General features: G+C 42.1%; 2 protein-coding genes and 2 long non-coding RNA genes across 4 annotated transcripts in view; 2 read left to right on the top strand and 2 right to left on the bottom strand.

The window, feature by feature from the left end:
* Positions 1 to 25,612, top strand: part of LOC121556711 (calponin homology domain-containing protein DDB_G0272472-like) — a 376,372-nt gene that overhangs the window by 207,165 nt on the left and 143,595 nt on the right. The window lies entirely within an intron of this gene.
* LOC121540616 (tripartite motif-containing protein 16-like) lies at positions 710 to 13,150 on the top strand. Its single transcript, XM_045212725.1, has 6 exons — positions 710 to 1,306; positions 1,743 to 1,838; positions 11,664 to 11,897; positions 12,052 to 12,211; positions 12,337 to 12,396; positions 12,633 to 13,150. Exons 1-6 carry the CDS (start codon positions 710 to 712, stop codon positions 13,148 to 13,150), a joined length of 1,665 nt encoding a protein of 554 aa, XP_045068660.1.
* On the bottom strand, positions 18,385 to 19,235 carry LOC123483191. Its single transcript, XR_006658107.1, has 2 exons — positions 18,841 to 19,235; positions 18,385 to 18,648 (listed from the first exon to the last, which is right to left on the bottom strand). It is a non-coding gene; the product is annotated as an uncharacterized LOC123483191 (long non-coding RNA).
* LOC123483190 lies at positions 20,954 to 24,159 on the bottom strand. The gene is made up of 4 exons (XR_006658106.1): positions 24,092 to 24,159; positions 23,879 to 23,928; positions 22,333 to 22,428; positions 20,954 to 21,439 (listed from the first exon to the last, which is right to left on the bottom strand). It is a non-coding gene; the product is annotated as an uncharacterized LOC123483190 (long non-coding RNA).

Here is a 25,612-nt window from a genome sequence, read left to right as displayed (position 1 = left end):
ACAAACAGTCATCATTAAAACTATACAGAGTGGAGCCTATGGATAGAATATGTTATCAAAGAATATAATACAATAGAATTTTATGAATAGAAAATAATAAATGTTTTGACATGAAAGCACAGCCAGATGATTTGACTTGACAGTGTGTCTCTATACCTCAGTCTCTGAAGACACCCAGCAATGGTTAGGATTATTAGAGAAGCTTTTCCTGCTGAAAGGCAGTTTCATTTCATCTGGTTGCAGAAAACAATTCATTGGATATGTTCATAACACCGTCCACCTATAAGATGTGGGGGTTTCTGTCTGACTAAGAAGAGATACAAAGAACTCTGATTGTAAAACGTCTTCTCTTTTTAGTCCTAGATATGGCTAGGGTTAGGGTTACTGCTGAATGTAGTAACTCTAACCCTGACCCTAGGCCTAACAGTAATACCCACACTGTAATGTAAAGTATTACCTCATTCTCAATGATTTGTCAATACATACAGTATTCATTTAAACTACAGTATATTGTATCAATATCAACCCCCCCCATTACAACCACTTATTAATTATTATAGACACTCCCTCTAACCCCTCCCTACCTCTAACCCCACCCCTCTGGCAGAACCAGGAAGTCCCTCCCCCTCCCACAAACTCACTTCTGTGGAAACGAAACTGATCTGAGTCTCTGTGTCGTCTGTCTGTGTGAGAGTGAACAACCATCCAAATGGCTCAGCAGGGAGTTCTGCTGGACCAGGACCAGTTCTTTTGTTCTGTATGTCTGCATCTACTGAAGGAGCCGGTCACTACAGCCTGTGGACACAGTTACTGTAGGCGCTGTATTGAGGACTGCTGGGATCAGGATGTTCTGAAAGGGGTCTATAGCTGTCCTCAGTGCAGAGAGACCTTCACTCCAAGGCCTAATCTGAGGAAAAATACCATTTTGGCTGAGATGGTGGAGAAACTGAAGGAGGCAGGACCCCAGGCTGCTCCCCCTCCTGCTCTGTGCTATGTTGGACCTGGAGATGTGGCGTGTGATGTCTGCACTGGGACCAGAAAGCAGAAAGCCCTCATGTCCTGTCTGGCGTGTCTGGCCTCTTACTGTGAGATTCACCTCCAACCTCACTATGAATCTCCTGCTTTCAAGAAGCACAAGCTGGTCAAAGCCACCGCACAACTACAGGAGAAGATCTGCTCTCATCATGACAAACTGCTGGAGGTTTACTGTCGTACCGATCAGCAGTGTATCTGTATGCTGTGTACAATGGATGAACATAAAGGCCATGATACAGTGTCAGCTGCAGCAGAGAGGACTGAGAAACAGGTAAGACCAGAACTACTTGTTGGTGACTGTCTGATAAACAAATAATTAAAGATACAGTAGGAACTAAGGCTGTTTGAATATGAGATCATTCAAATTATATCGATCCACGGCAGAACAAATATGACCACAAACCTTGATTATATAGATATGTTAACCCAGATTCTCCAAATGTATCACCATTTTCTAAAGTCAAACACCATTGTAATTCGTTATCAAACACCATTATCATTCGTTATCAAACACCCAATCAGCTCCCCTGTTTTGTGCACTGTTAAAACTATAATCATTCACATAACAACATAATAATATAATTTCACACAGACTCTTCCTCAACATATTAATCCCTATCTTCTATGTGCCCTATGTCACGTTACTATACTATTGATCTACTGGACAAATAAAGCTTGATAGCTCATTGAAGAGTGATTCTCCACAGAGGCAGCTGGGGATGAGTCAGCAGAAGGTCCAGCAGAGATTCCAGGAGAGAGAGAAGAAGCTGAAGGAGCTCCAACAGGCTGTGGAGTCTCTCAAGGTGAGTATTGTTGACCAGAGGAGACACATCATTTCACTTCTCTCCTCCAGTCAGAGAGAGAGGGGCCCCTATCCAATCCCACTGTTAGGAACAGGCTGTCTGGACCCCTTTCAGAGAATAGACTGCTTAATGTAACTGACTGGTTATGAACCCGGGTCTACTGCGGGAGAAACCATCATCTTGACCAAAAGGACAATCCCTATTGTTCTGACTGATTTAAGTCACAAGCGGCTCTACCTCTTCACATAACCATGAGTAACCATGAGCGACTCATGTCTGCTATACATTAACAGGGAGCTCTCTCTCTCGATTCAATTAAATGGGCTTTATTGGCATTGGAAACATATGTTACATTACCAAAGCAAGTGAAATAAATAATAAACAAATCAGAAATTAACAGTAAACGTTACACTCAAAAAAGTTTAAAAGGAATAGAGACATAAAAATAAATCAAAATCAAAATCAAATGTTATAACTCAAGTGCAAACAGAGTGAGCCATTCGCCAGACTGAGTTCTGGATGTGAAATGGAAATGAATGAGGGAGAGTTAAGTGAGGTAGAAGGTGTGGTGATGAGCTCAGAACCAGAGCCTGGCATCAATGGACATGATAAAGAAGAATCTGGTGCAGTAGGACATACATCGTAGGAGAAAGTGGATCCATTCATTTTGGCAGATCCATTTGTGGTTTCAGGGTGGGTGGGAAAAGAGTTGGGTGCAGTTGAATCAGTGAAGGTAACCTGTAGTGGACTTGTGATATTTGTTTGTGTTTCTTCTGACCAGAGGGAGTGGGCGCTCCGTGTCACGCAACTTGGGTCAAGATCTGTTTCTTGCTTTGCTCTTAGGAACAGGGCACCATTGAAAGGAGTGATTTCTGGGGTAGAGTTAAGTGTGGAGGTGGAGCAATTCAAGTTTAAGCTTCCTGGTGTTTGTGATGCCCGCCGTTTGGTGCAACACAGACCCGGTGGTGAGCGTGGTGAAACAGAGGAGTCACTGTCAGTCCTTTTGAGTTTTGAGTCTTTACCCGATAAAGTCATGGTAGGATATCAGTTATCCTGTTAGAGCTTTTGTGGCGAATCCACTGCTTTGTTTCAGGGGCAACGTTTATGGTCAGCAGTTTGTAGGAGGGAGATCCAAGATGTGGGAAGTGTGCAGGAGGGCATGGGATAGAGGATTGTGTAGTTTCGGTGGATAAAGTTGTGTGTCAACTGATGGGATGCCCATGTTGCTGGGGATCTGAAGTGTCCGGTGCGAGAGAGGCAGGATGAGGTGGCTAGAGTCAGAGTATTGCTGAGGCAGTGAAGGAAGTAGAGGAGGATGGGTCAAGGGTGAGAGATCCTGAGAGGATCCCTGTGAGTAGTAGATCTGTGCCAGCACAGAGGGATAGGCCAACGAGTGATATATGCTTTAGTAAAGTTAGCTTCTTAGAGTTCATAGCAATGGTTATCAACTGTACCGCAGAAATTGAATGTAAATCACAGAAAATATATATTTTGGTGGCAGCTGCAGAGAAGTATTTGGGCATACAAGATTAGACTTCAGAGGAGTTACAGGGTGTGTTGAGTGGTGGTGTCCCGTCCTCCCAGGCCGTTGGCATTGTGCAGGAGCAGATAGGGTCAAAGTAGTGGAATGGGGTAGTGGGTATTTAATGAGTGTAGGGTTAGTTGGAAGGGTGTGTTTTGTATTATTATAATTTCCCCTTTTCCCATTTTGTATCACAAAGTATAATGGATTTATATTATAGTCCAGTTGGGGGAAATGTCGGTGGACCAAGATTGAAAGGTCAGATTAGGAAGGAAGAGGTGGTGTTTTCTCGATTGTGCTTAGAACATTGTACATTGAACTCGTCATTACATCTGGTTGGCAAGCATGTGAATGGTTTGTGTCTGGAGTGTATGGTCGATGAAACGGTGGAGCATGTGTTGTTATATTGTTGTTAGTATGTTGAAGAGAGGGTAAGATTGAAGTTTAGGGTCATTGAGGTTGGACGGGGTTGGACGGGGTTTGGAAGGGATTTTGGGGATGGGGGAGGGTCTATTAGAAGTTAGTAGGGCTCTTCTTTATTTTCTCAGAAGTACTGAGTTAGGTAGGAGGATTTAGAAATGTTGGAAACCGTGATTGACCACACACTCCAGCACAGTAGGTGGCGGCATGCACCTTTAACGTTGGTTTGTGGACCGCCATTATATCATAGAAGAAGAAGAAGTTTGTTGTGTGAGAAATTTGTGGTTCGTGAGAAGGGCTACTATTCTTTTTTCTTTTGGTTCTTGCGTATTTTCTGAATTTATTTTCTGATGGTGGAGGGTTTGTTTATTAGTTTCCACTGTTTATCGTTTAGAGTTGAGAGGGGAGCAGGGGTAGTTTGTTAGGGCGGCGTGATGGCCTCAACCGAGTGGAGAAGAAACGCTGTCGCTTCGGATGCGTTCCGGAGAAAGGTGTGGAGGAAGTTTTGCTCATGGTCGGCGAACAGGTTGGAGTGGAACATCTGCACTCTGCATCCAGAATGAACAAGGCGGTGGTTGTGTTAATGAAAAAGGTTTGTCTTGTTGTGAGTGGGATTTTTGTGAGGGGTGTGTTGGTGCAGATTTCGCCTCTTTCGATAAGAGTTGTGGTGGCTAATCAGCCTCCGTTTATTACTTACGAACAGACCGCAAGTAGTTGGTTAGTTTTGGTAAATTTGCAAGTGGTTTTCGTGTGCTCTCGGCTGGGTGCCAAGCGGAATCCGTTAAACATGTCTCTTTTCGTAGACAAGTGTTTGTTTCTTAACAAACTTCAAGGTTACGCAGGAGAAGGGTGTAACGCAGGGTTTGCTAGCACAGATAGTTTTGGGTGTTTCTAGTGTGGGGATGTAGGGCATAATGCTAGTGCAGACAAGCGCGACCAGCCGGCAGCGGGGGCTAGGACTAGGCTGGACACAATACATTTTGAACGCCTTTTTCTGATAAAACTACTTCATTGCATCCGCCATGGAGCCCAGTTTCATAATATTACCATATGTCCCAGATGCTTGCTGTAGTTTAGAAATAATAGGACATGTTTCACCCTGCCAGCTCCTATTAGTTATATTGAGCTCTGTGGCACCAACTCGCCTAATGAAAGTTCTATTCCCAGCCCATTGTTCTGCGTCACAATGCCAGCTTCACTATTGTTGGTAATGAGACCAGCCCGTATTAACATTGTAGCTTTACCTCAGGTAACTTATTATTAACAAGGTTATGACTACTAGGTGAGCAAACTCACTGTTCACCTGGGTACACATTGTGGTGACCCACAGTGCTACATATGGTTGGCACATAGCAATCAAACAATAAACATTTTCTGGTCACAGTTAATCATATTTTCTTTCAGAAAAAGGTGTATAACCTAAACAAAACGCATATATGTCCTCTTTTTCAAGATGTGGCCGATTTAAACAGCCAGAATACATTTTTTCAATTAAGAAATAACCTTTTTTTTATTTTTATTAAATTGATTGTTTCTATATTACTGCTGGGTAATTTGATTTGCGTCGACATCTGTAAGTTCGTTGGCATTGAATTGAGCTAATGCTGCGCAGGTTCACTGAGTTGTAAACTAAATGGATAGGTGTAGCTCATTGATTTATAGATCTGACACAGTTGCTACCTCAGATAATGAGCCTAGCAAGTGTCGTGAATGAGGTATGTAGTACCCACAGAATGCCACAGGGAGGAGCAAGAGAGCTATAAACATATTCATTTTTTTTGCTTTAAATACCCTAAACCTAACAATCAATCAATCAAATGTGTTTATAAAGTCCTTTTTACATCAGCAGATGTCACAAAGTGCTATACAGAAACTCTAACCCTACTTATAACCTATTTTAGCCTTAACTCTAACCCCTAACCCTAATTCTAGGGTAGGGTAGCCTAGAACACGTTTAGAAACTATTTTAGTAATAATTTTATGTTAGTAAATACCATTATAGTACTAAATAGCATTTATTGTTATTTTTTAAATAAAACCTATGTAACCTTTATTAGTCATTTTATTACAGGTATTATTGCAAGGCAGAACACTTGATAAACAACACATTTGTTTTATTTTTTAAATGTGGTTTGAACTGGGTGTGACCTAGTAACCTATATGTGAAAGTCCAGCAATTGGCATGTCATAGGTGGGGCAGGTTTGAGACTGATCTCCAGAATTAATAAGAAAACTACACTTTATTTCTTAGCTGCCTCACCAATGTCTTTACGTGATTTAATAACTTTTAATTGCTAAATATTTCCAATAGATGGCTGCATAAGACCACAAAGCATCAGTTATAGGCTACAAGCATAAAATAGCATGCAACCAAAGACTATGTCCTATGATTTTCTAAAAAGGTCACTCATTACTTTACAGTTAGCTATATATCTCGTATTAGGCCTGTGTTGCTTTTGGGAGAGCAACAAAATATTAACTCTAGCAGGTATTGAACCCCGGCCAAATAATCACTAGTCAGATGCGCTAACCTCAACCCTAGTAAACATGGATTATTACATCATCTTAATATCTCATATATTCCAGCCCACCAATATATCATGCAACCATCGCGGTTAGAAAATGTACCTCAACATGCCCCTCGCTTGTGCTAGAAGGCAGAGTGCTCGCTGCCGCTGACGGCACAAGCTTTTTGCGGGGCTTGTTGAGTTGGCTACTTGTTCGAGAAGGCAGAGTGGCTCTGTGCTGGTTGATGAATTTGACAATTAATTTACTAGAAAAATACATTTTTGTCCACCAGAGGTGACTGAATTAATGTTCGCGCTTTTTGATAATCGTTATAGTAATGAGGTATAATTTTAAGACATGAGCATAAGACAGGTAATAATAAACATGAACCATCATTATATTACTTCACAGTAATGTGTTTTCAGTCCTTCCTCTTGCGTTAGCAGTGTGGAAAGGGACAGTAAAAAGCTCAGGCAGGAGTTTTCCTGTGAGGGGGAGTAATGATGTAAATTTGGGCAGCGTATTGCTGGTAGTTAAAACGTCAAAAAAAACAAACATGTACTCCTGGAACTCTGAGGTCGTCCCATTATTTCCTTTAGGGGAAATATAGGTATGTCTCTTTATTTCACAAAATATCTCACAATGGTATATTTCAAGTCAGACTCCATTTTAATCAGGATAATCTCCTCTTTCTAATGACATCAGGTTGGGCAGTGTACTCTGCTGTCATCGATCGCTAGACCAGAAATAGTCAGAAGTTTAAAAAAAATCCTACTTCCTGGTAATGCAGATATAAGCACACTTAGCACCATCGAGGTGTGGATGTTTACTTTCTACACCAGTTGTTATTTATTACTTATTTTTTTCTGTTTCGTCCTAAGAATAGATTGTAGTGGTGAAATAAAAAGGTAGACATTTTTTGGTGCCATTTAGGGAAAATTGAATTCTAAGGATCATTCCAGTCAGAAGAGGCTCAGTGATGGTTCGCTTCAATTCATTTCCTTTGGCCTCAGGCTAGTGTTCCAGCTCAGCCAATGCTCTTTGGCCGTTTTACAGCCTTCAGTGAATTTTGACTTGTTCTGTTGTCCAGCCTACTAGGACTCAGGGGGCAGAGGCTGGTAGGAGAGTAGAGCAGGGTCAAGTGGTGGTGGTACCAGGAAGGAGGAGAGTAGAGCAGGGTCAAGTGGTGGTGGTACCAGGAAGGAGGAGAGTAGAGCAGGGTCAAGTGGTGGTGGTACCAGGAGGGAGGAGAGTAGTGCAGGGTCAAGTGGTGGTGGTACCAGGAAGGAGGAGAGTAGAGCAGGGTCAAGTGGTGGTGGTACCAGGAGGGAGGAGAGTAGAGCAGGGTCAAGTGGTGGTGGTACCAGGAAGGAGGAGAGTAGAGCAGGGTCAAGTGGTGGTGGTACCAGGAAGGAGGAGAGTAGAGCAGGGTCAAGTGGTGGTGGTACCAGGAAGGAGGAGAGTAGAGCAGGGTCAAGTGGTGGTGGTACCAGGAGGGAGGAGAGTAGAGCAGGGTCAAGTGGTGGTGCGCAGGCCGTGGAGAAAGCGGTGGTGGGGTTGGAGCTGGGCTACATGAGCTGAGGCAGGTTTCTGTAGTAACAGAGACTCCGGTGGGCAAAGGCTTGGTGGGCTCATCCCAGGAAATATTGCCTGTCATTGGGGAAGAGGCACTGATCAGGGGGGAAGTGCAGGGGGGCAGAGACTGGGGAGGAGGAGGACGGTACCGTGCCAATGGAGGAGGAGGAAGATGGGGGAGGTGAGTCTGCGGGAGCGGAGGACAAGGCGGTCTCGTTTTCAGACGGCTCATTGGATCCAGAGCTGTCAGCCAGTCAGGCTGAGGGCCCAGTATATACGGTGAGATAACTTTCTAGGTTCCTGATGGAGACTAAAGGGGAAAAATAAGGTTCTGTTGGAGTCTTATTTTATTGATCCTGGAAGGTTTGTAAGGTCAGTACAACACGTGATGAAGAATGAGGGGTTTAGTGTCCTCTCACCCAGGAAGCGGTATAGGCTGAGAAAATTTGTCATGGGTTCTTAAGGGCATGTCTTCAGAATCTGCTTAAATATATTTTTTTTCTGGCATGGCGGCTTTATGGGCTTCTCTACTGGTTTCTGATTGTGGTGATTTCCCTCCCACCTCTTATGGAGATTTCACGGTTAGACTTCTTTAACATGAACGGCGGCAGAGACTGGGGGAATATGTCAAACCAAAACATTTAAACGTGATTTTTTTAGCAAGAGACACACAGTGATGTGATTAATGAAGTGTATTGGGGGTCTAGTGGAAGGGGGCGCAGGTGCTGAGCCATGGCACAAATCTTAGTGCAGGGGTAGCAAAAGAGGTGTGTAAGGGTAGGTTGTTAGTGGTTAGAGCCAAAATCAATGACCTTGTCTTTGCTTTCCAAAATGTGTCTGCACCTAGTACAGGGCTCAGTTCTCTGTTTCACCAGGGCCCAGGCAGGTGTCCTATTGGAAATTCCATGTAAAGCTCTTCCAAGATGTCACTTTTTGCTCAAACTTCCAAGGCTTTTGGGAGAGGTGGGGACAGCAGAAGGGGGAGTTTGAGTCTCTCAGTCAGTGGTGGGACGTAGGGAAAGCCCAGATTCAGGTTTTCAGTCAGCAGTATACATATTTTTCCTCTTCAGAGGCCAGGAGAGTACTGGGGGAGCTTGAGCGGTTCATAAGTGAGGGGGAGGCTGAGCTGATGGGGCAAGGTAGGGTGGGGCTACAAGATAATCTATCTGAACTACGCAGGGACCTAGTGGCTTTCTTTTCAGATGAAAGCAAAAGGATCACTTGTAAGAGCTAGTTTTTCCATGTTGAGAGAGATGGATGCTCCCAGCTCTTTTGGGTTGGAGAAACAGAGTGGGGAAACCAAGAAAATCCATTGTTTACGTTGGTCTGATGGGCGTGTAACTTCTGTTGTGGGGAGATGAGGGAGCCTGATGGGTGGGTAACTTCTGTTGTGGGGGAGAGGAGGGAGCCTGATGGGTGGGTAACTTCTGTTGTGGGGAGATGAGGGAGCCTGATGGGTGGGTAACTTCTGTTGTGGGGGAGATGAGGAAGCCTGATGGGTGGGTAACTTCTGTTGTGGGGGAGATGAGGGAGCCTGATGGGTGGGTAACTTCTGTTGTGGGGAGATGAGGGAGCCTGATGGGTGGGTAACTTCTGTTGTGGGGAGATGAGGGAGCCTGATGGGTGGGTAACTTCTGTTGTGGGGAGATGAGGGAGCCTGATGGGTGGGTAACTTCTGTTGTGAGGAGATGAGGCTGCGGCTGTGGAGTTGTACTCTGATTTATAGAGGGCAGAACTCTGTGGTCCTCTGTAGAGCATGGCCCTTGTAATGCCAGGGTAGTGGGTTCGATCCCCGGGACCACCCATATGTAAAAATGTATGCACATGACTGTAAGTCGCTTTGGATAAAAGCGTCTGCTAAATGGCATATTATTATTATTATTATTATTATCCTGGGTGTTCTCAGGTTCTGCTCACAGACCTTTCCAAACTCTCTCTGTCACAGATAAATCAAATAGACATTTCCCTGGCCTTACACAAACTCTCAGCTGCTGTCTCTCAGACGGTCTGCCTGTGGATTTTTATAAAAAGTTCTGGGGAATTATTGGACAGGACGTGTGTTGTGTGAGTGCGTCGGGGTGGGGGAGCTGCTGCTAAGCTGTAGACCGCCGGCTTTGACTCTCCTGCCCAAAATAGGGATTTGAGCGACATAAAGAACTGGAGGCCTGTGGCATTGCTCTGTGTGGAATATAAGGTCTTTGCCAAGGTCCTCGTTAACAGACTCAAACGTACTGTGTACCAGGACGCTCAATCACAAACAATATGTTCATAATCAGGAGAAAGCCTTTGATAGGGTGGACCATGAATATCTGTTCAATGTGTTGTTTTGGTTGTGGGGAGAATTTTGTGGCCTGTGTTCAAATGTTAAATAAATAAATATAAATAATATGCCATTTAGCAGACACTTTTATCCAAAGCGACTTACAGTCATGCGTGCATACATTTTTGTGTATGGGTGGTCCCGGGGATCGAACCCACTACCCTGGCGTTACAAGCGCCGTGCTCTACCAGCTGAGCTACAGAGGACCACGTAATGTTGCGGTCGTATGCTGGGGCTTCATGTATGGTCAAGGTGTGGGGAGGGCTCAGTAGGCCAGTCTGGGTAGGAAGGGGCATTCACCAGGGATGCCCTCTGTCAGGGCAGCTATACACTCTTGTTATTGAGCCCTTTCTGGGCCTGCTACGCAGGAGGCTACAGGGAGTGTGGGAGCCAGGCATAGGGTTGGGGACAGGCATAGCAGTGTCAGCATACGCTGATGACGTCTGTGTTGGTTAGGGATGAGCAGAACCTACAGGCCCTGGAGAATAGTTTGAGGGGTGTACGAGGGGGCGTCTTCTGCTTAGGTAAACTGGGGCAAGAGTGAGGCTCTGTTATGTGGGGCATGGAGGGACAGGGCACCTCCGCAGCTTCCAGGGGGGTTGCAGTGGGGCTGTGAGTGGCTCAAGATGCTTGGGGTGTATCTGGGCTCGGAGGGTTGGGATAGGAAGAACTAGGAAGGAGTGTCACAAGCGGTGGTGTCGAAGCTGACGAAGTGGAGGTGGCTCATCTCCCAAGTGGCATACAGAGGGGCGGTGCTGATCATCAACAACTTGGTGGCATCCTCTCTATGGCTTAAATTGGCCATTCTCAACGCCCCCGGTGGTCTGCTTCTGGACCTGCAGCGCAAGTTAGTAAACATTTTATGGACAGGGTGGCAGCGTTCTGACTCCCTCAGTGTCAAGGTTAGACACATCAGGAGCTTAGCGGGAGTGAAGGGGCATCAGTGGCAGGGGGTTGTGGGGGCTGAGAGCATGGCAGGGTATAGGTGGAGGGTGCTCTATGAGCTCCCAGTGATGCAAAGGTCAGGGGTCGTCCAGTGGAGGGTATTACATGGAGCCCTGGACACCAATAGCTGGTTGGCTCGGGTTGACCTGGGAGTTGGGGAGGGGTGTCCGTTTTCTGCAATGACAGACTGTTCATCATGTTTTTTCTGTGTTGCCAGGGTAATGCCATTATTGTTGACGCCTTAGGGTTGAGTTTGAGTTGTACAAAATGATCAACAGTGTGGAGATGTTTCAGGAGGTATGGGGGCTCAGGGGGGCTGTCTGTACGGCTGGAGAGGAGGGGTTGGATAGACGGTTGGAATGTGGTGCTGGTTGGTGTATTGTACTGGGGTGTTGGGTACTGGATAATGTGATTGTGTGGAGGTTGTGGTGTCACGCAATGTGCTTTTAGGAGTGGGGGTGTTAGTGTAATGAGGATGGCTCATTAAAGTAAGACAAGTCTCTCTCTCTCTCTCTCTCTCTCTCTCTCTTAACAGAGCTCTGCACAGGCAGCAGTGGTGGACAGTGATAAGATCTTTACTGAGCTGATCCGCTCCATTGAGAGAAGGCGCTCTGAGGTGAAGGAGCTGATCAGAGCCCAAGAGAAGGCTCAAGTGAGTCAAGCTGAAGGACTCCTGGAGCAACTGGAGCAGGAGATAGCTGAGCTGAGGAAGAGAAGCACTGAGCTGGAGCAGCTCTCACACACAGAGGATCACATCCATTTCCTCCAGGTAACTCAACTGCCTTGATACATGTGATATGAAATTAAAACTCTCAATCAGTTGGTTCTGCTCTGCTCTGTCTCTGTCTCTGTCTCTGTCTCTGTCTCTGCTCTCTCTCTCTCTCTCTCTCTCTCTCTCTCTCTCTCTCTCTCTCTCTCTCCAGAGTTATCAGTCTCTCTCCAGTACCAGTGTATCTTCAGACTTACCCAGCATCGTTGTCCGTCCTCTTCAGTACTTTGGAGATGTGAGTAAGACTGTGTCTGAACTGAGAGAGAAACTAGAAGACGTCCTTAAAGGAGAATGGACCAAGATCTCCACTACAGGTGTGTTGAAAATAATAAGAACATCAACTTTAGACCATTGAAAGTTCCCTACTAGTCATATACATGTGGAATATGGTATGATGATAACATTCCCTCTCTTTGTGAATGTGTTTGTGTGTCTGTAGTGAATATAGTGGATGTTGTACTGCCTCCAGAGCCCAAGACCAGAGAACAGTTCTTAAAATGTGAGTCTCTTTATTCTGAAGTAACTAACAGTCTCTTTTTACTGACACTCCTAACAATCCCTCTAGAAATATATAGCAATAATAGATCTAATCAAAGACTGGGTATCTATCTGACTCCTCATATTTCTCTGATTTGATCTCTGCTGTGCTCTAATCAAAGACATGGTAGATACAGTATCTGACTTCACTTATTGTTCTAACTCCCCTCATTGGTCTCTGCTCTGCTCTTCTCCCAGATTCCTGTCAGCTCACACTGGACCCAAACACAGCATACACACAACTCTCTCTGTCTGAAGGGAACAGAAAGGTGACCCATATATGCCAAGTCCAACCATATCCTGATCATCCAGACAGATTCACCAACTACTTGATGGTTCTGTGTGGAGAGGGTCTGTCTGGACGCTGTTACTGGGAGGTGGAGTGGAGTGGGGAGTGTGTTTATACAGCAGTCTCATATAAAGACATCAGCAGAACAGGGACAGATGGTGCATTTGGACACAATGACAAGTCCTGGAGTTTAGACTGCTCTAGTGGTGGTTGTTGTTTCAGACACAATAATGTTGAGACTAAAGTATCAGGCCCTCAGTCCTCCAGAGTAGGAGTGTACCTGGATCACAAGGCAGGTACTCTGTCCTTCTACAGTGTCTCTGACACAATGACCCTCCTCCACAGAGTCCAGACCGCATTCACTCAGCCCCTCTATCCTGGGTTTTGGCTCTCTTTACAAGGTACTGCTGAGCTGGTTAAACTGTAATAGGGTCCACATAGATACTAGTCACACTGGTGTAGTCTATAGCTGAGCTGGTTAAACTGTAGTAGGGTCCACATAGATACTAGTCATGCTGGTGTAGTCTATAGCTGAGCTGGTTAAACTGTAGTAGGGTCCACATAGATACTAGTCATGCTGGTGTAGTCTAAAGCTGAGCTGGTTAAACTGTAGTAGGGTCCACATAGATACTAGTCATGCTGGTGTAGTCTATAGCTGAGCTGGTTAAACTGTAGTAGGGTCCACATAGATACTAGTCATGCTGGTGTAGTCTATATCTGAGCTGGTTAAACTGTAGTAGGGTCCACATAGATACTAGTCATGCTGGTGTAGTCTATAGCTGAGCTGGTTAAACTGTAGTAGGGTCCACATAGATACTAGTCATGCTGGTGTAGTCTATAGCTGAGCTGGTTAAACTGTAGTAGGGTCCACATAGATACTAGTCATGCTGGTGTAGTCTATAGCTGAGCTGGTTAAACTGTAGTAGGGTCCACATAGATACTAGTCATGCTGGTGGTGATGGTCCCCAGATGTGATGATTCATTCTGCTCTGTTTTTATGTACAATGATTTGATTGATTTGATCTTCAGAAGATGTTATGAATTACAATTCAATGCATTCATATTTTTTTAAGTGCAATTTTTAAATCTTATATATTCACATTAATCATGATGTATGCTGTTAATGTATGTTGGTTGTCATTCAGAACCATTGAAATGTTTTCTCAATTGGTTCTCTGTCTCAATGTAATTTTCCTCAGTATCATGGAACAGGTAGTGTTACTTACTTGCTAATTGAACTATATGGGCCGGTTTCCCGGACACAGATGAAGCCTAGTCCTAGACTAAAAAGCATGTTCAATGGAGATGTCCGGGAAACCGGCCCTAAATTTGGCATATTTTATTCTCCCGTACTGCTCAGTCAAGCAATATTAAACCTGTCCAGCAGGTGGTGCTATTAACCAAACAATAAAAACATCAGCTATCTTGACTTGTCACTCAGTATAATCAGTAATGTTCAGAATTGTACTTTAATATCATTGGAGATTGATGGTCTTTTTAATCCACTACCCAGAGTTAGGAACAGATGTAGTTAGGTCTGCTACTATTCAGTTATTAAATATGATTCATGGTGATGGGAAATAAAAAATACATCTAGTAGTAGTTTTCCTTTGCTATTTATTCCAAGGTGTGTCTTTAACTTGTAAATGGATTGTGTTGAAGCTGGCATGGGGTGTGGATGATAGAATGGAGTGAATAGAGGAGAGAAGAGAGGAGGAGAGGAGAACATAATATAGAAGACAGATAAGATAGGGAGATAATTCATACCCAGGGGAGTTACTGACTCTGGCCCAAATGACACCCTGTTCCCTACGTAGTGCACTAGGCTACTTCTGACCAGATCTAAAGTAGTGCACTACATAGGGAATAGGGTGGAGATTGGAGATTTGCTCACTGTCATTAGAATGAAGATTTCCATCCAGGAGTTACTGTCTCTGTCCCAAATCTCTCCCTGTTCCCTACGTAGTGCACTAGGCTTCTTTTGACCAGATCTAAAGTAGTCTTCTAGATTTTACATGTTTTCTCCCTGTCATTAGAAAATGACAATATGGTAATGACTTTAGTGGTTTCCTCCCCCTTTGTGTTTTTATTGGTTGTGTGTTATGTGTGTTGTTGTGTTAGGTTTTCCCCCTGTGTTCCTAATGGAAAATCCATTAACAATGAATCACAAACAAATTATATTCCAGTTGTGTTTAGACAACTTCATGGCTGACATCCCCCAGTTCTGTTAAGACCCATTGAACTGGGTCACATTCTAAATGGTCACTTGTATTGATAGTCCATACTGGGCCTAACTGTGGTTAACCATACTGGAGGGTTTCTTTCTGCACACATATTCCCTCATCTCCAGAACATTACCTCATGTCCCGTCTCTCTCTCTCTCTCTCTCTCTCTCTCTCTCTCTCTCTCTCTCTCTCTCTCTCTCTCTCTCTCTCTCTCTCTCTCTCTCTCTCTCTCTCTCTCTCTCTCTCTCTCTCTCTCTCTCTCTCTCTCTCTCTCTCTCTCTCTCTCTCTCTCTCTCTCTCTCTCTCTCTCTCTCTCTCTCCCCTCAAACTGTATAGAAACCACTGCGCCACTCGGGAGACTATAGAAAGCAGACAACCTCAATATGGTTTCATTCCTGTAGTTATCAGGACACATGGGGTGTGGAACTATTATCTCCTTTCTAAGTGTGAACTTGTTCACTTCCCTTCATGGATTTAAAAGGAAATGACTGGTATATGTAAACTCCCTCTACCCCATGCCAACACCAATCCAATGCTTTTACATTTGAGAGGAGTAGTGAAGGAATGATACACTTCAGGAGGAAGGAGAGATTATTGGGACACACCCATGGAGTGATGATAGAGGAATGTGAAAGAGGAGAGAGGTAATGGTTGGACTTGACTTATTTATTCTCTCATTAGACTTATTCTGTTTCAATAACATAATTGCATAACACAAAATAAGTACATTTAAGGAAGTATCCATGTATTATAGATTTTGTAATCACTTTTGTACTATTTTCACAAGTATGTGGTTAAATCTCACAACTCTTAATACAAAACTCAAAACAGATCATCAAAAAGGCTGTTTTTTCAAAACTTTAAGCACATTTTCAATTGACTAAGTGCAACACACAAAGGAAGTATCCTTGTATTATATCTTAATATGTGAAATGCACACTTCCTCCCATAAGTCATTAGTAGTTGATGTAGGGTTTCATCTGTCAAAAGGTAAATCACACCTGGTGACTTATGAGTTATAAATGTTATTACTGTGGAGTCACCATGATCTGATTACTGTGGTGTGTGTGTGTGTGTGTGTGTGTGTGTGTGTGTGTGTGTGTGTGTGTGTGTTTAGTCTTTGATTAGTTTAGTCATCAAGGCTGAGAGGATGTATCTATTTGAAAGGGTGTCCTGCTCTTTGATCAGACCAAATGGTTGTAAAGTCCTCAAGACAATAGAATGGTTGTCAGGCAGTGGAGTCTGGTGGGAGGAGCTATAGCAGGACAGGCTCATTGTGATGTCGGGAATGGAATAAATGGAACTCAGTCAAACATGTGGTTCCATATGTTTGTGTTTGATACGTTCCATTGATTCCATTCCAGCCATTACAATGAGCCCGTCCTCCTATAGCTCCTCCCACCAGCCTACTCTGGTGTCAGACCTGCATGGTGCCTCAGAGTCTGTGTAGGAACTGTGAGGTGGGTGTGTTGGGAACATTATTCCCTATTTTTCATAGTTCCACAATCTATTAATAGCCAGAGATGTGAATTAAACATTCTGCCAATCATGGTTATTTTATTTATAACCAGAGAATTGGGCTGATTCAAACAAGACCAAACATGCTTATTTTTAAAGTTAGGACATGTCCAAGAAAGGTTACTTGTAAAACTAAAAAAAACAACACCCTTTCTTGTGATTGTAATATATAAAAATATTATAATATATTTCCATTCACATTGTGTGTGTGTGGTCCAATGTGTGAGGGGCTTGTTGTGATCCTGGGGGTAGTGCATTGGTCTGTACACTGACTGTATGCCTTCTTAATATTGAGTTGCATCGGGTGGGGGGCTGTTAAAACTGTTTTGAATGGGGTGTGTTTTGGGGTCTGGGGGTGAAATCAAACAGTGTATTCAAACTGGTTAGGGGTAGACTTAGACCCCCCAGAACATTCAGACCTGGGGCCTCATGTATCAATCTTGCATACGCACGAAAACACGGCGTACGCCAGCTTTCACGTTCACGGTCAGATGTACTAACAGTGAAATTAACGTAAGAATGTGCGTTCTTCCACGTAAACTTCAGGCCTGGCGTACATACATTTTTGTGATGTTTGTCCGTTGGCGACTCATAGAGGCAATAAAGTGAAGTGGCAAACATTACACTACGAACTGTTCTATCGCACCTGCCAGATATTGCTTATAATTTGTAATTGATAAATGATTTGCCATATTATTGTCACACGAGTCTTATTAGAATATTCTATTAATTATGCAATTAAGTAAGAACATATATAAAGGATGTGAAAAGTGATACAACCCGTCTAGCAATGGCAGCTTTGGCTTTATTAGAAGACATTTTCAATGGACAAATCCGGAGAGAACAAGTTTTTAGGGACCACGGTGATTTTCTGGCCCACGACGATGACTGGCTCATCAGCCGTTTCAGATTTCCGAGGGCTATACTCTTGGAGCTCTGCGCTGAGTTGGGTCCGAATTTGGAAAGAGAGACAGTGAGGAGCCACGCATTACCCGTTCCTTTACAGGTGCTTACTACACTTGGTTTCCTAGCAACCGGTTCTTTCCAAAGAGAACTGGCAGACCGCTCAGGAATAAGCCAGTCGTGTTTGAGCCGTGCAATGCCACCTGTATGGGACGGCATCATCCGCTTGTCTACCAGGTATATAATGTTCCCATACAATGCAGGTGACCAGCCAAACATCAAAGCGCAATTTGCAGCGATAGCCGGTTTTCCTAATGTAATCGTAGCGATCGACTGCACACATATTGCTATAAAGGCGCCATCTGAAGACGAATTTGCATATGTGAATCGGAAACATTTCCATTCAATAAATGTGCAGATTATATGTGATGCACAAATGCGCCTAACAAATATTGTGGCAAGGTGGCCTGGGTCAACCCATGATTCATATATCCTTACAAACAGCATGGTTGGGATGAGACTCCAAGCTGGCAGGGTGCGCGATGGGTGGCTACTTGGTAAGTTATGCATTTAAATGTATGGTTCTATCTAAAAGTAAAATGTTTGTGTCTGTAATTATTATTACTGCCCATCAGGAGACAGTGGTTATCCACTAAAGACGTGGCTGTTAACCCCCTCACCAACCCACAAACTGACCGAGAGCGCAGATACAATGATGCCCATTCCCGCACTCGGTCAGTTGTGGAGCGAAGCGATTGGGCAGCTGAAATGTCGGTGGCGCTGCCTTGACAGGACCGGGGGATGCTGTTATACCGCCCTGACAAGGTTTGCCGCATCATACTGGCCTGTGGAGTGCTGCACAATGTCGCGCACAGGCATGGCATACCCCTTGGTGAGGTGGGGGCACCGCCAGATGACCCTGACCCAGGACCAGTATATGTGCAGCACAATCAACAAGCCATTCAGGCCCGTCAACGTGTAATTGCGACAATATAAATGATACTCAGACACAAAGTTCATTTTTTGACCAATTCTTTTAATGAATGGCTTATTTCTGTGAGTGCGTCAGTGACATTTTTAAGGTGACTGTTCATTTCTTCAATGGCCTTAACAATTTGTTGTTGTGACTCCAGAACAGCATGCGTCAAGACACGGCCAGATGGACGGGCTTCAGCACTGGGGGGAACATTAGAGACACGGGAGACGCTGGACTGAATGGGCTCTGGCTGCTCAGGTGGTGCGGACTCTGAGTGCGTGCCAGTGGACGTTCCTGCGGTTCCTAAGTCCAATTAAACACAGGCACATCTTAACAGTAATTTGAGTCTGTTCCTTATTAATGGGTACACGCATTTGCAATAAAAGCAGTGGATACGTGAAATCTCTGGTGTACCTTTTGCTATATTGCATGCATTTTAAAATTAAACGGTGGCTGGCTATGTATATCAAAGTTAAGGAAATAAATCTGAGTCACCTTGCTGGCAGTCCTGTAGTATATCCGAGTCTCCTACATCAGCGGATACGATTCCAGAGATTAACGTGTCTCCTACAATAGAGGCAACTCTCTGATCAAAGGGTGCAAGTTCATCGGTCCCTGTACCACCGCCTGTTCTGCCCACACTTTGTCGGTGCGCAGCAGTTCTCCGCTTAACTTCCACCTTTATGTCTGACCATTTCTTCTTCAGTTCATTTACGGTGCGACTCTCAGATCCCACCGCGTTGACGGCATCAGACAAACTCGCCCACTCTTTTTTCTTTCTTTTGTTATTAATTCCAGAGGACAGATTTCCAAATAAAATATTTTTTCTTGTTTCTACCTCTGATAGTAGCACCTCTAATTCGTTTTCAGTGAAATTTCGTTTCTTGCTTGCTTTACCCATGTTCTTGCAGGTTTCTTTTGCCAAATTGGACAAATTACCATATTTAAATTGATTTAATTGAGGGAGGAGACAGGGTGTGGTGTGGTGCTCGTGCATGTGCGCTCAATTTCGCGTTGATTGGGATGTACAAAGAGAATGTATGTGGAATGCTGCGTACGCAGAGATTCATACATCAGATTTTTTTGGTGCGTACGCACATTTATGGCTTTGTCCGTACGCAATGTTTTAGTATGAATTCAACGCAAGTCTTTGTACTTGAGGCCCCTGGTCCTTTGTTGCAGGATTTGTTTTAGACATGTTTGTACATTAATTGCTTAAATTTTCATTCCCAGGTTGAATGTCAATAAGAAGTAATATAATTGTGTGTATGACTTTACAATGTCCAGCTACATTATACTCCACATAGCTTTATAGGAAGCAGACTTTACAATGTCCAGCTACATTATACACCACATAACTTTATAGGAAGCAGACTTTACAATGTCCAGCTACATTATACTACACATAGCTTTATAGGAAGCAGACTTTACAATGTCCAGCTACATTATACACCACATAGCTTTATAGGAAGCATACTTTACAATGTCAAGCTACATTATACTATACATAGCTTTATAGGTAGCAGACTTTACAATGTCCAGCTACATTATACTTCACATAGCTTTATACACTGTAAACCCTAATAAGTTCACATAACTCAAAAATAATTTTGTAACAGATTACACAAAAATATTTTAGTGATGTTTTTAAATGTTTTAAGTTTACATAAAATAAAAATTACATTTACAGTTGCCTTAAATTATCTCAATGTTATCTTATAAATATTGATATTCCTCAACTTATAATTAGGGAGTAATTCACTCAAAATTTTCAATATTTTTCAACTCATATAATGTGGGAAATACACTCAAAATTTTCAATATTTTTCAACTCATATAATGTGGGAAATACACTCAAAATATTAAATATTCTTCAACTCATATAATGTGTGAAATACACTCAAAATTTTCAATATTCTTCAACTCATAATGTGGGACATGCAATCAAAATTAATTCTAAACTGAAATACTGATGTCGGTCCATTACACAATTATAATCAGCGAATAATGTTAGAAAACATGAAAGTGACACCACAGTGACAATTTAACTATTTTTTTATTCAACACAATGTGCTTTTAAAAAGGCACGAATCAAAAGGAGCTCAGTCAAAACAAAGTGCTTGTCATAAATTAAAACAAAAAAGGAAAAGGAAATGACTCCATAAAAACAAAATGTGTTTTAAAGTACATTAAGTGTTAATAGTTCCATATTCTGATAGTGGTCATTGCTACAGAGGGTAGATTCAGTATTTTCGGTCTCCATATCACATTATTCAGTAAACATTATGATAAAAACTCACAAAGGCTTCATGATAAAATTCAATAAGATTCTAATTATAATCCATCCTCAACAGCAATGACAACTATTAGAATGTGGAGCCATTTAAAACGTTTTGGCACTTACTGTACCTTGAAGGCAGCAACTAACTTTTTTTTAAATAAAACATTCAAATAAAAGTACTGGTTTCTACTGTGCCGTACTTCAACTGGCAACATCAAGGTAAGCATTAGGTCACACAACATTAAACATGTATAGTGCATGAATTCAACAGTCGTTTCCCACAACTACAGTGCAAAAACTTGGGCTTGGCAATACGTCAATGTTGTGATATTTATCTATTAACAATCAATGTATTAAATCTGAGGTAGAAGAGGCAAACAGTGTAACATATTAAACATGAGGTAGAAGAGGCAAATTATTACATTTGTAAAGAGGGGAAAAAAAACAAAAAACATCCTCAATACTCAGCTCAACAAATAGTCCATTCTGAGTGATTCACTCATTGAACAAATCATTCTTCAGTGTCAGTAGACGCCCTTTCAGTGGTTTGTTGTCCTCAAGACACATCACAACTTTTTGGATAAATGTGAATGTAAGCTCGAGATTCTTTGGGTACTGTAGGTCTAGTGCATAGACATACCCAAAGAGCAGGATAAATGAGTCAGCCAGGTTTGTGGGACCACTCACAAGTATTTCATCTTCCACGACAATACAGATGCTCTCAGGGCTGAAGAGGGCCGCATCAGTAGTATCATCAGTGACAACTGTCAGGAGAGCCACCGGAGTGTCAGTGAGGTCTGGACCATCTGCTGACTATAAAACACAAATAATACAAAAATGAGTTCAGCCCCTCAAGGATACAAATCATGCTAATGATGTCTAGACATTACGGTCACTTTGCACTTAGACTGCAACTAAGCTACATGTTTAAACTATTTTCTTTACACATGCTTATTATTTTATGTTAGTTTCACACCTACCTGTAAGCATACTTTTTGTTTAGTGGAATTCTTTATACTTACCTTTTCATTTATGTAATTTCTACATGTCAGTTTGCAGAATAACAACTCAAGGAAACTTCATAAACAGGTCCTGGGGGCTATTCCAGAAAGGAGGTTCAACAAACTGAGCCTAACCCTGAACTCAGAGTTGACTTACCCTGTGAAGTGAAACTGAGTTTTCAGTTACAGAACAGCTGATCTGAGTTAGGTAAGTTGACTCAGAGTACGTTAACTCGGAGTTGAGCTTGTGCCTGACGACTAGTAAAAAGCCATCATCAATGGAGCTCCGATACGGTTATTCACCATGGCAACGGGAGAAAACAGGAAGCAGACATTTTCTGGCTGCGGCTGTTATATAAATCACTGACAGAGTTTCAGATGCAGTCGTCTTTTCATTTTGAAATTAACATCACTTTATTTTATATTAGCCTTTAAGGAAGTGGTTGAATGTTGTTCAATGTTTTATTTTAGGCTGAAAATGAAATATAAAAACATTTTATCTCATACTCAATGCGGCGACAAACTAGAAACACAGACTTTGAAATTACGTTGTTGGAAAAAATACAATTGGCTATACTGATGGTTTTCACATAACCTGCTTTCTGGAATGCCCCTCTGGTTCTCCTAGAGTTCTTTGAGTGATGTCATGTTTAAGCTGACTGAATAGCTAAGCAAAGGGATTGATAGTGAGGCCAGTACACTTACATTACAGGTCCTGAAAAACTTGGAGGCATCTTCACGCAGGTACACAGGAAGTGCACGAAGGACGAGGGCCCGTCTCATATTTACATCACGTTGTTCCTACATGGACAAAAAATATCCATTACAATAATAATTACACAAATATCAAAAACATTCATTGTACACTAATTATAGTAAAAATGAAAATGTTAAAAGATAAGCAAGTTAGTTATTAACAAGCAAAGCATCAAAGTTGTGTGCTTATAGATCTGCTATTTCTGTTGTTGTTCTTTGTATTTAACAAAGTATTAATAAAGGGTTCAAGTGATCAACTGTTGACCCCACAGTTGAGATAAAAACATTTAGAGAAATAGCAAAAGAATGACTGTGGAAACACATAAAATAAAACCAATTATTAGTGTAACCCTCTCACCAGGCTCGAATTTGACTCTCACGATATTACCTTATTTAGAATATCTGAACAGCATGGGATATTAGGTGAGAAGGACATCTCCAATAAGAATCCCTATTGTATACTTGCTAGGGTGAATGACAAATAGGGTATTAACTTCAGATAGAATGATTATAGACTTGGTTATTGTTATAAGGATATGCTTTCCCATGCATTAAATGAAACTGAAACAGTAAATGACTCCACCAATACAACAGACATAAGGTTCAAGATCTATATTAATCAAATGTTGATTGTATCACATCAAAATAAAAAAAAATTATAAACCCCAATGATTTTTCCACAACCCATGTCCAAATTATTTGCAAGCTTGCTTAAACCCTGGGCGCGCGTTGGAGCTCATAAAAAAAATGACGACATACATAAAGTCCCGAAGTCCACCCCGCATTTGTAGTTACTCACTACTTGTAGATAATGCCTCAGCAAAATATAGTAGTTCCGTGCAGGTGTCCTCACAAGATCCACAGCGAACACAGCTATCAATGCAGCCAGTACTCGGTAGCAGCAACAGACATCCGTTGGAAACCCGAACTGATCGTCACAAGCAATTCTCTCCAAGTCTTGCACGATGCTAGGCTAACCTCTAGGATGTCGAATGTCTCCACAATGCGACGGCAGCTTCAGTCTACACTTGGTCTTTCTTAACTAAATAATAAACACTCTCTTATAGAAATAAAATCAGGATTTCCCTTAAAAAAACTCTGTAGGTATGGTTTTGTTCTCTCTTTATCGTTTCCTTTGGTCGTTTTTCCTTCACCAACCCCACTAACGTCTCTCCTCTCACTTCTTTCAACTTTTCCCTCTCTTTTCTTTCCCAGCAACCAGTCCACTCTCCCATTGGCCACAACTTAACAAGTTAGCTCATTGGTCAAAACTTTAACGAGATACGTGGGAAATTTAAACTTAAAAAGTAAACCAACCTATTCACTTGTACATTTTTTTAAACATTGCTTCAAAAGAAATGCATTAATGACATTACAAATCAGGAGCTATTCGATCACCTTTTAAATCTAATACCAATGAATTATAACAAATAAACTCTATACTTGGTTTTAGCAATGTATTACATTAGTAACACTATTTCATAATACATCCTACCTGAACTGTTAAAAGGATTTCGAGATGATCTCACAACCACACACTTGAGCCTAGGAAGAAATACAAACACAGGCCTGGTTAGCATCATGATAACACACTCACATTATGTTGTTTAGCATTGTTCATTTCACGCTAGCACACACGTACACACAGCTCGATAACGTAAAATATTTACTGTGTAAGGCAGACACTTATTGAAATAAGTATACTCACAGTACGCACTTGCATTACCGGCGAACAGCGAAAACTCATGGACCTTCCTCCACCGTCAATGTCCCGGCACGTATTTGTCACATATTTAACAACTTCTAAAGTTACAATTACTTGGATTTTTAAACTATTTACAACAAATATTCACTGTGCACATTGTACAAATGTATTCCCAGTTCCACATTTAAGACTATCAATATTCAATTAAAAAAATAAAAAATAAAAAACATTAGAGTTACTTACCAAATCAGAGGTGATGATAAGATGGCGCTTAAGAAAACGAGGGCAATAAGACTAATGATAAAAACGGAGGTGGTGGTGGTTTCAAGCGGGCAGCATAAAAGTGCGTATTACAAACAAATTAAAACAAATTAAACTGTGTTCCACATCCACACGGGCGGCCCAAACATCCCTGCATCAAGGCAAATTCAAGATGGCTGACTCAGCTTTCCTGAGGGAGAGATGACCCACCCACCAGAACGTCATGACGGCGATAACGTCATGACACTACCTAAACTTTTTGAGCGTTCCACACAAATTACCTATAAAATATTGAGCCCTCTTCAATTAAAGTGGCATAAATCTCAACAGAGCTCAACACTTTATAGTTTGGTCAACTGCATAACGACATTTGACTGTTATGACCTTATTACTTATGAGCTAGTACAACTGTTTGGGATTACAGTGTAGGAAGCAGACTTTACAATGTCCAGCTACATTATACTACACATAGCTTTATAGGAAGCAGACTTTATAATGTCCAGCTACATTATACTCCACATAGCTTTATAGGAAGCAGACTTGACAATGTCCAGCTACATTATACTCCACATAGCTTTATAGGAAGCAGACTTGACAATGTCCAGCTACATTATACTCCACATAGCTTTATAGGAAGCAGACTTGACAATGTCCAGCTACATTATACACCACATAGCTTTATAGGAAGCAGACTTTACAATGTCCAGCTACATTATACTCCACATAGCTTTATAGGAAGCAGACTTTACAATGTCCAGCTACATTATACTACACATAGCTTTTATAGGAAGCAGTTCCTAATCTACTGAAACTTCTTCATGGCCAAGTTGTTTTATTGAATAATTTTGACCCACCCTTGGTTTTTGAATTTATTCAACTATGAATTTGGCTCTATACTCCAGCATTTTAGGTTTGATATTAAATGTTTTATATGAGGCGACAGTACAGAATTTCACCTTTTATTTGAGGGTATTTTCATTCATGTCTGTTTTACTGTTTAGAAATAAATATACTTTATTTATCTAGGCCCTCCATTTGTAGGTGTCATAAGTATTTGGACAAATTCACTTATAGTGTGTTACACTTTGTCAAAAGTTTAGTATTTGGTCCCATATTCCTAGCAGGCTATGACTACATCAAGCTTGGGACTCTTGTTGGATGCATTTGCAGTGTGTTTCGGTTGTGTTTCAGATGATGTTGTGCCCCATAGAATTGAACGGTAAATAATGTATTGTGTCATTTTGGAGCCACTTAAACATATTA

Source organism: Coregonus clupeaformis, unplaced genomic scaffold (genome assembly GCF_020615455.1).
Source record: "Coregonus clupeaformis isolate EN_2021a unplaced genomic scaffold, ASM2061545v1 scaf0046, whole genome shotgun sequence".
NCBI classification, from domain to species: domain Eukaryota; kingdom Metazoa; phylum Chordata; class Actinopteri; order Salmoniformes; family Salmonidae; genus Coregonus; species Coregonus clupeaformis.
This window is presented reverse-complemented; position numbering and strand designations above follow the sequence as displayed.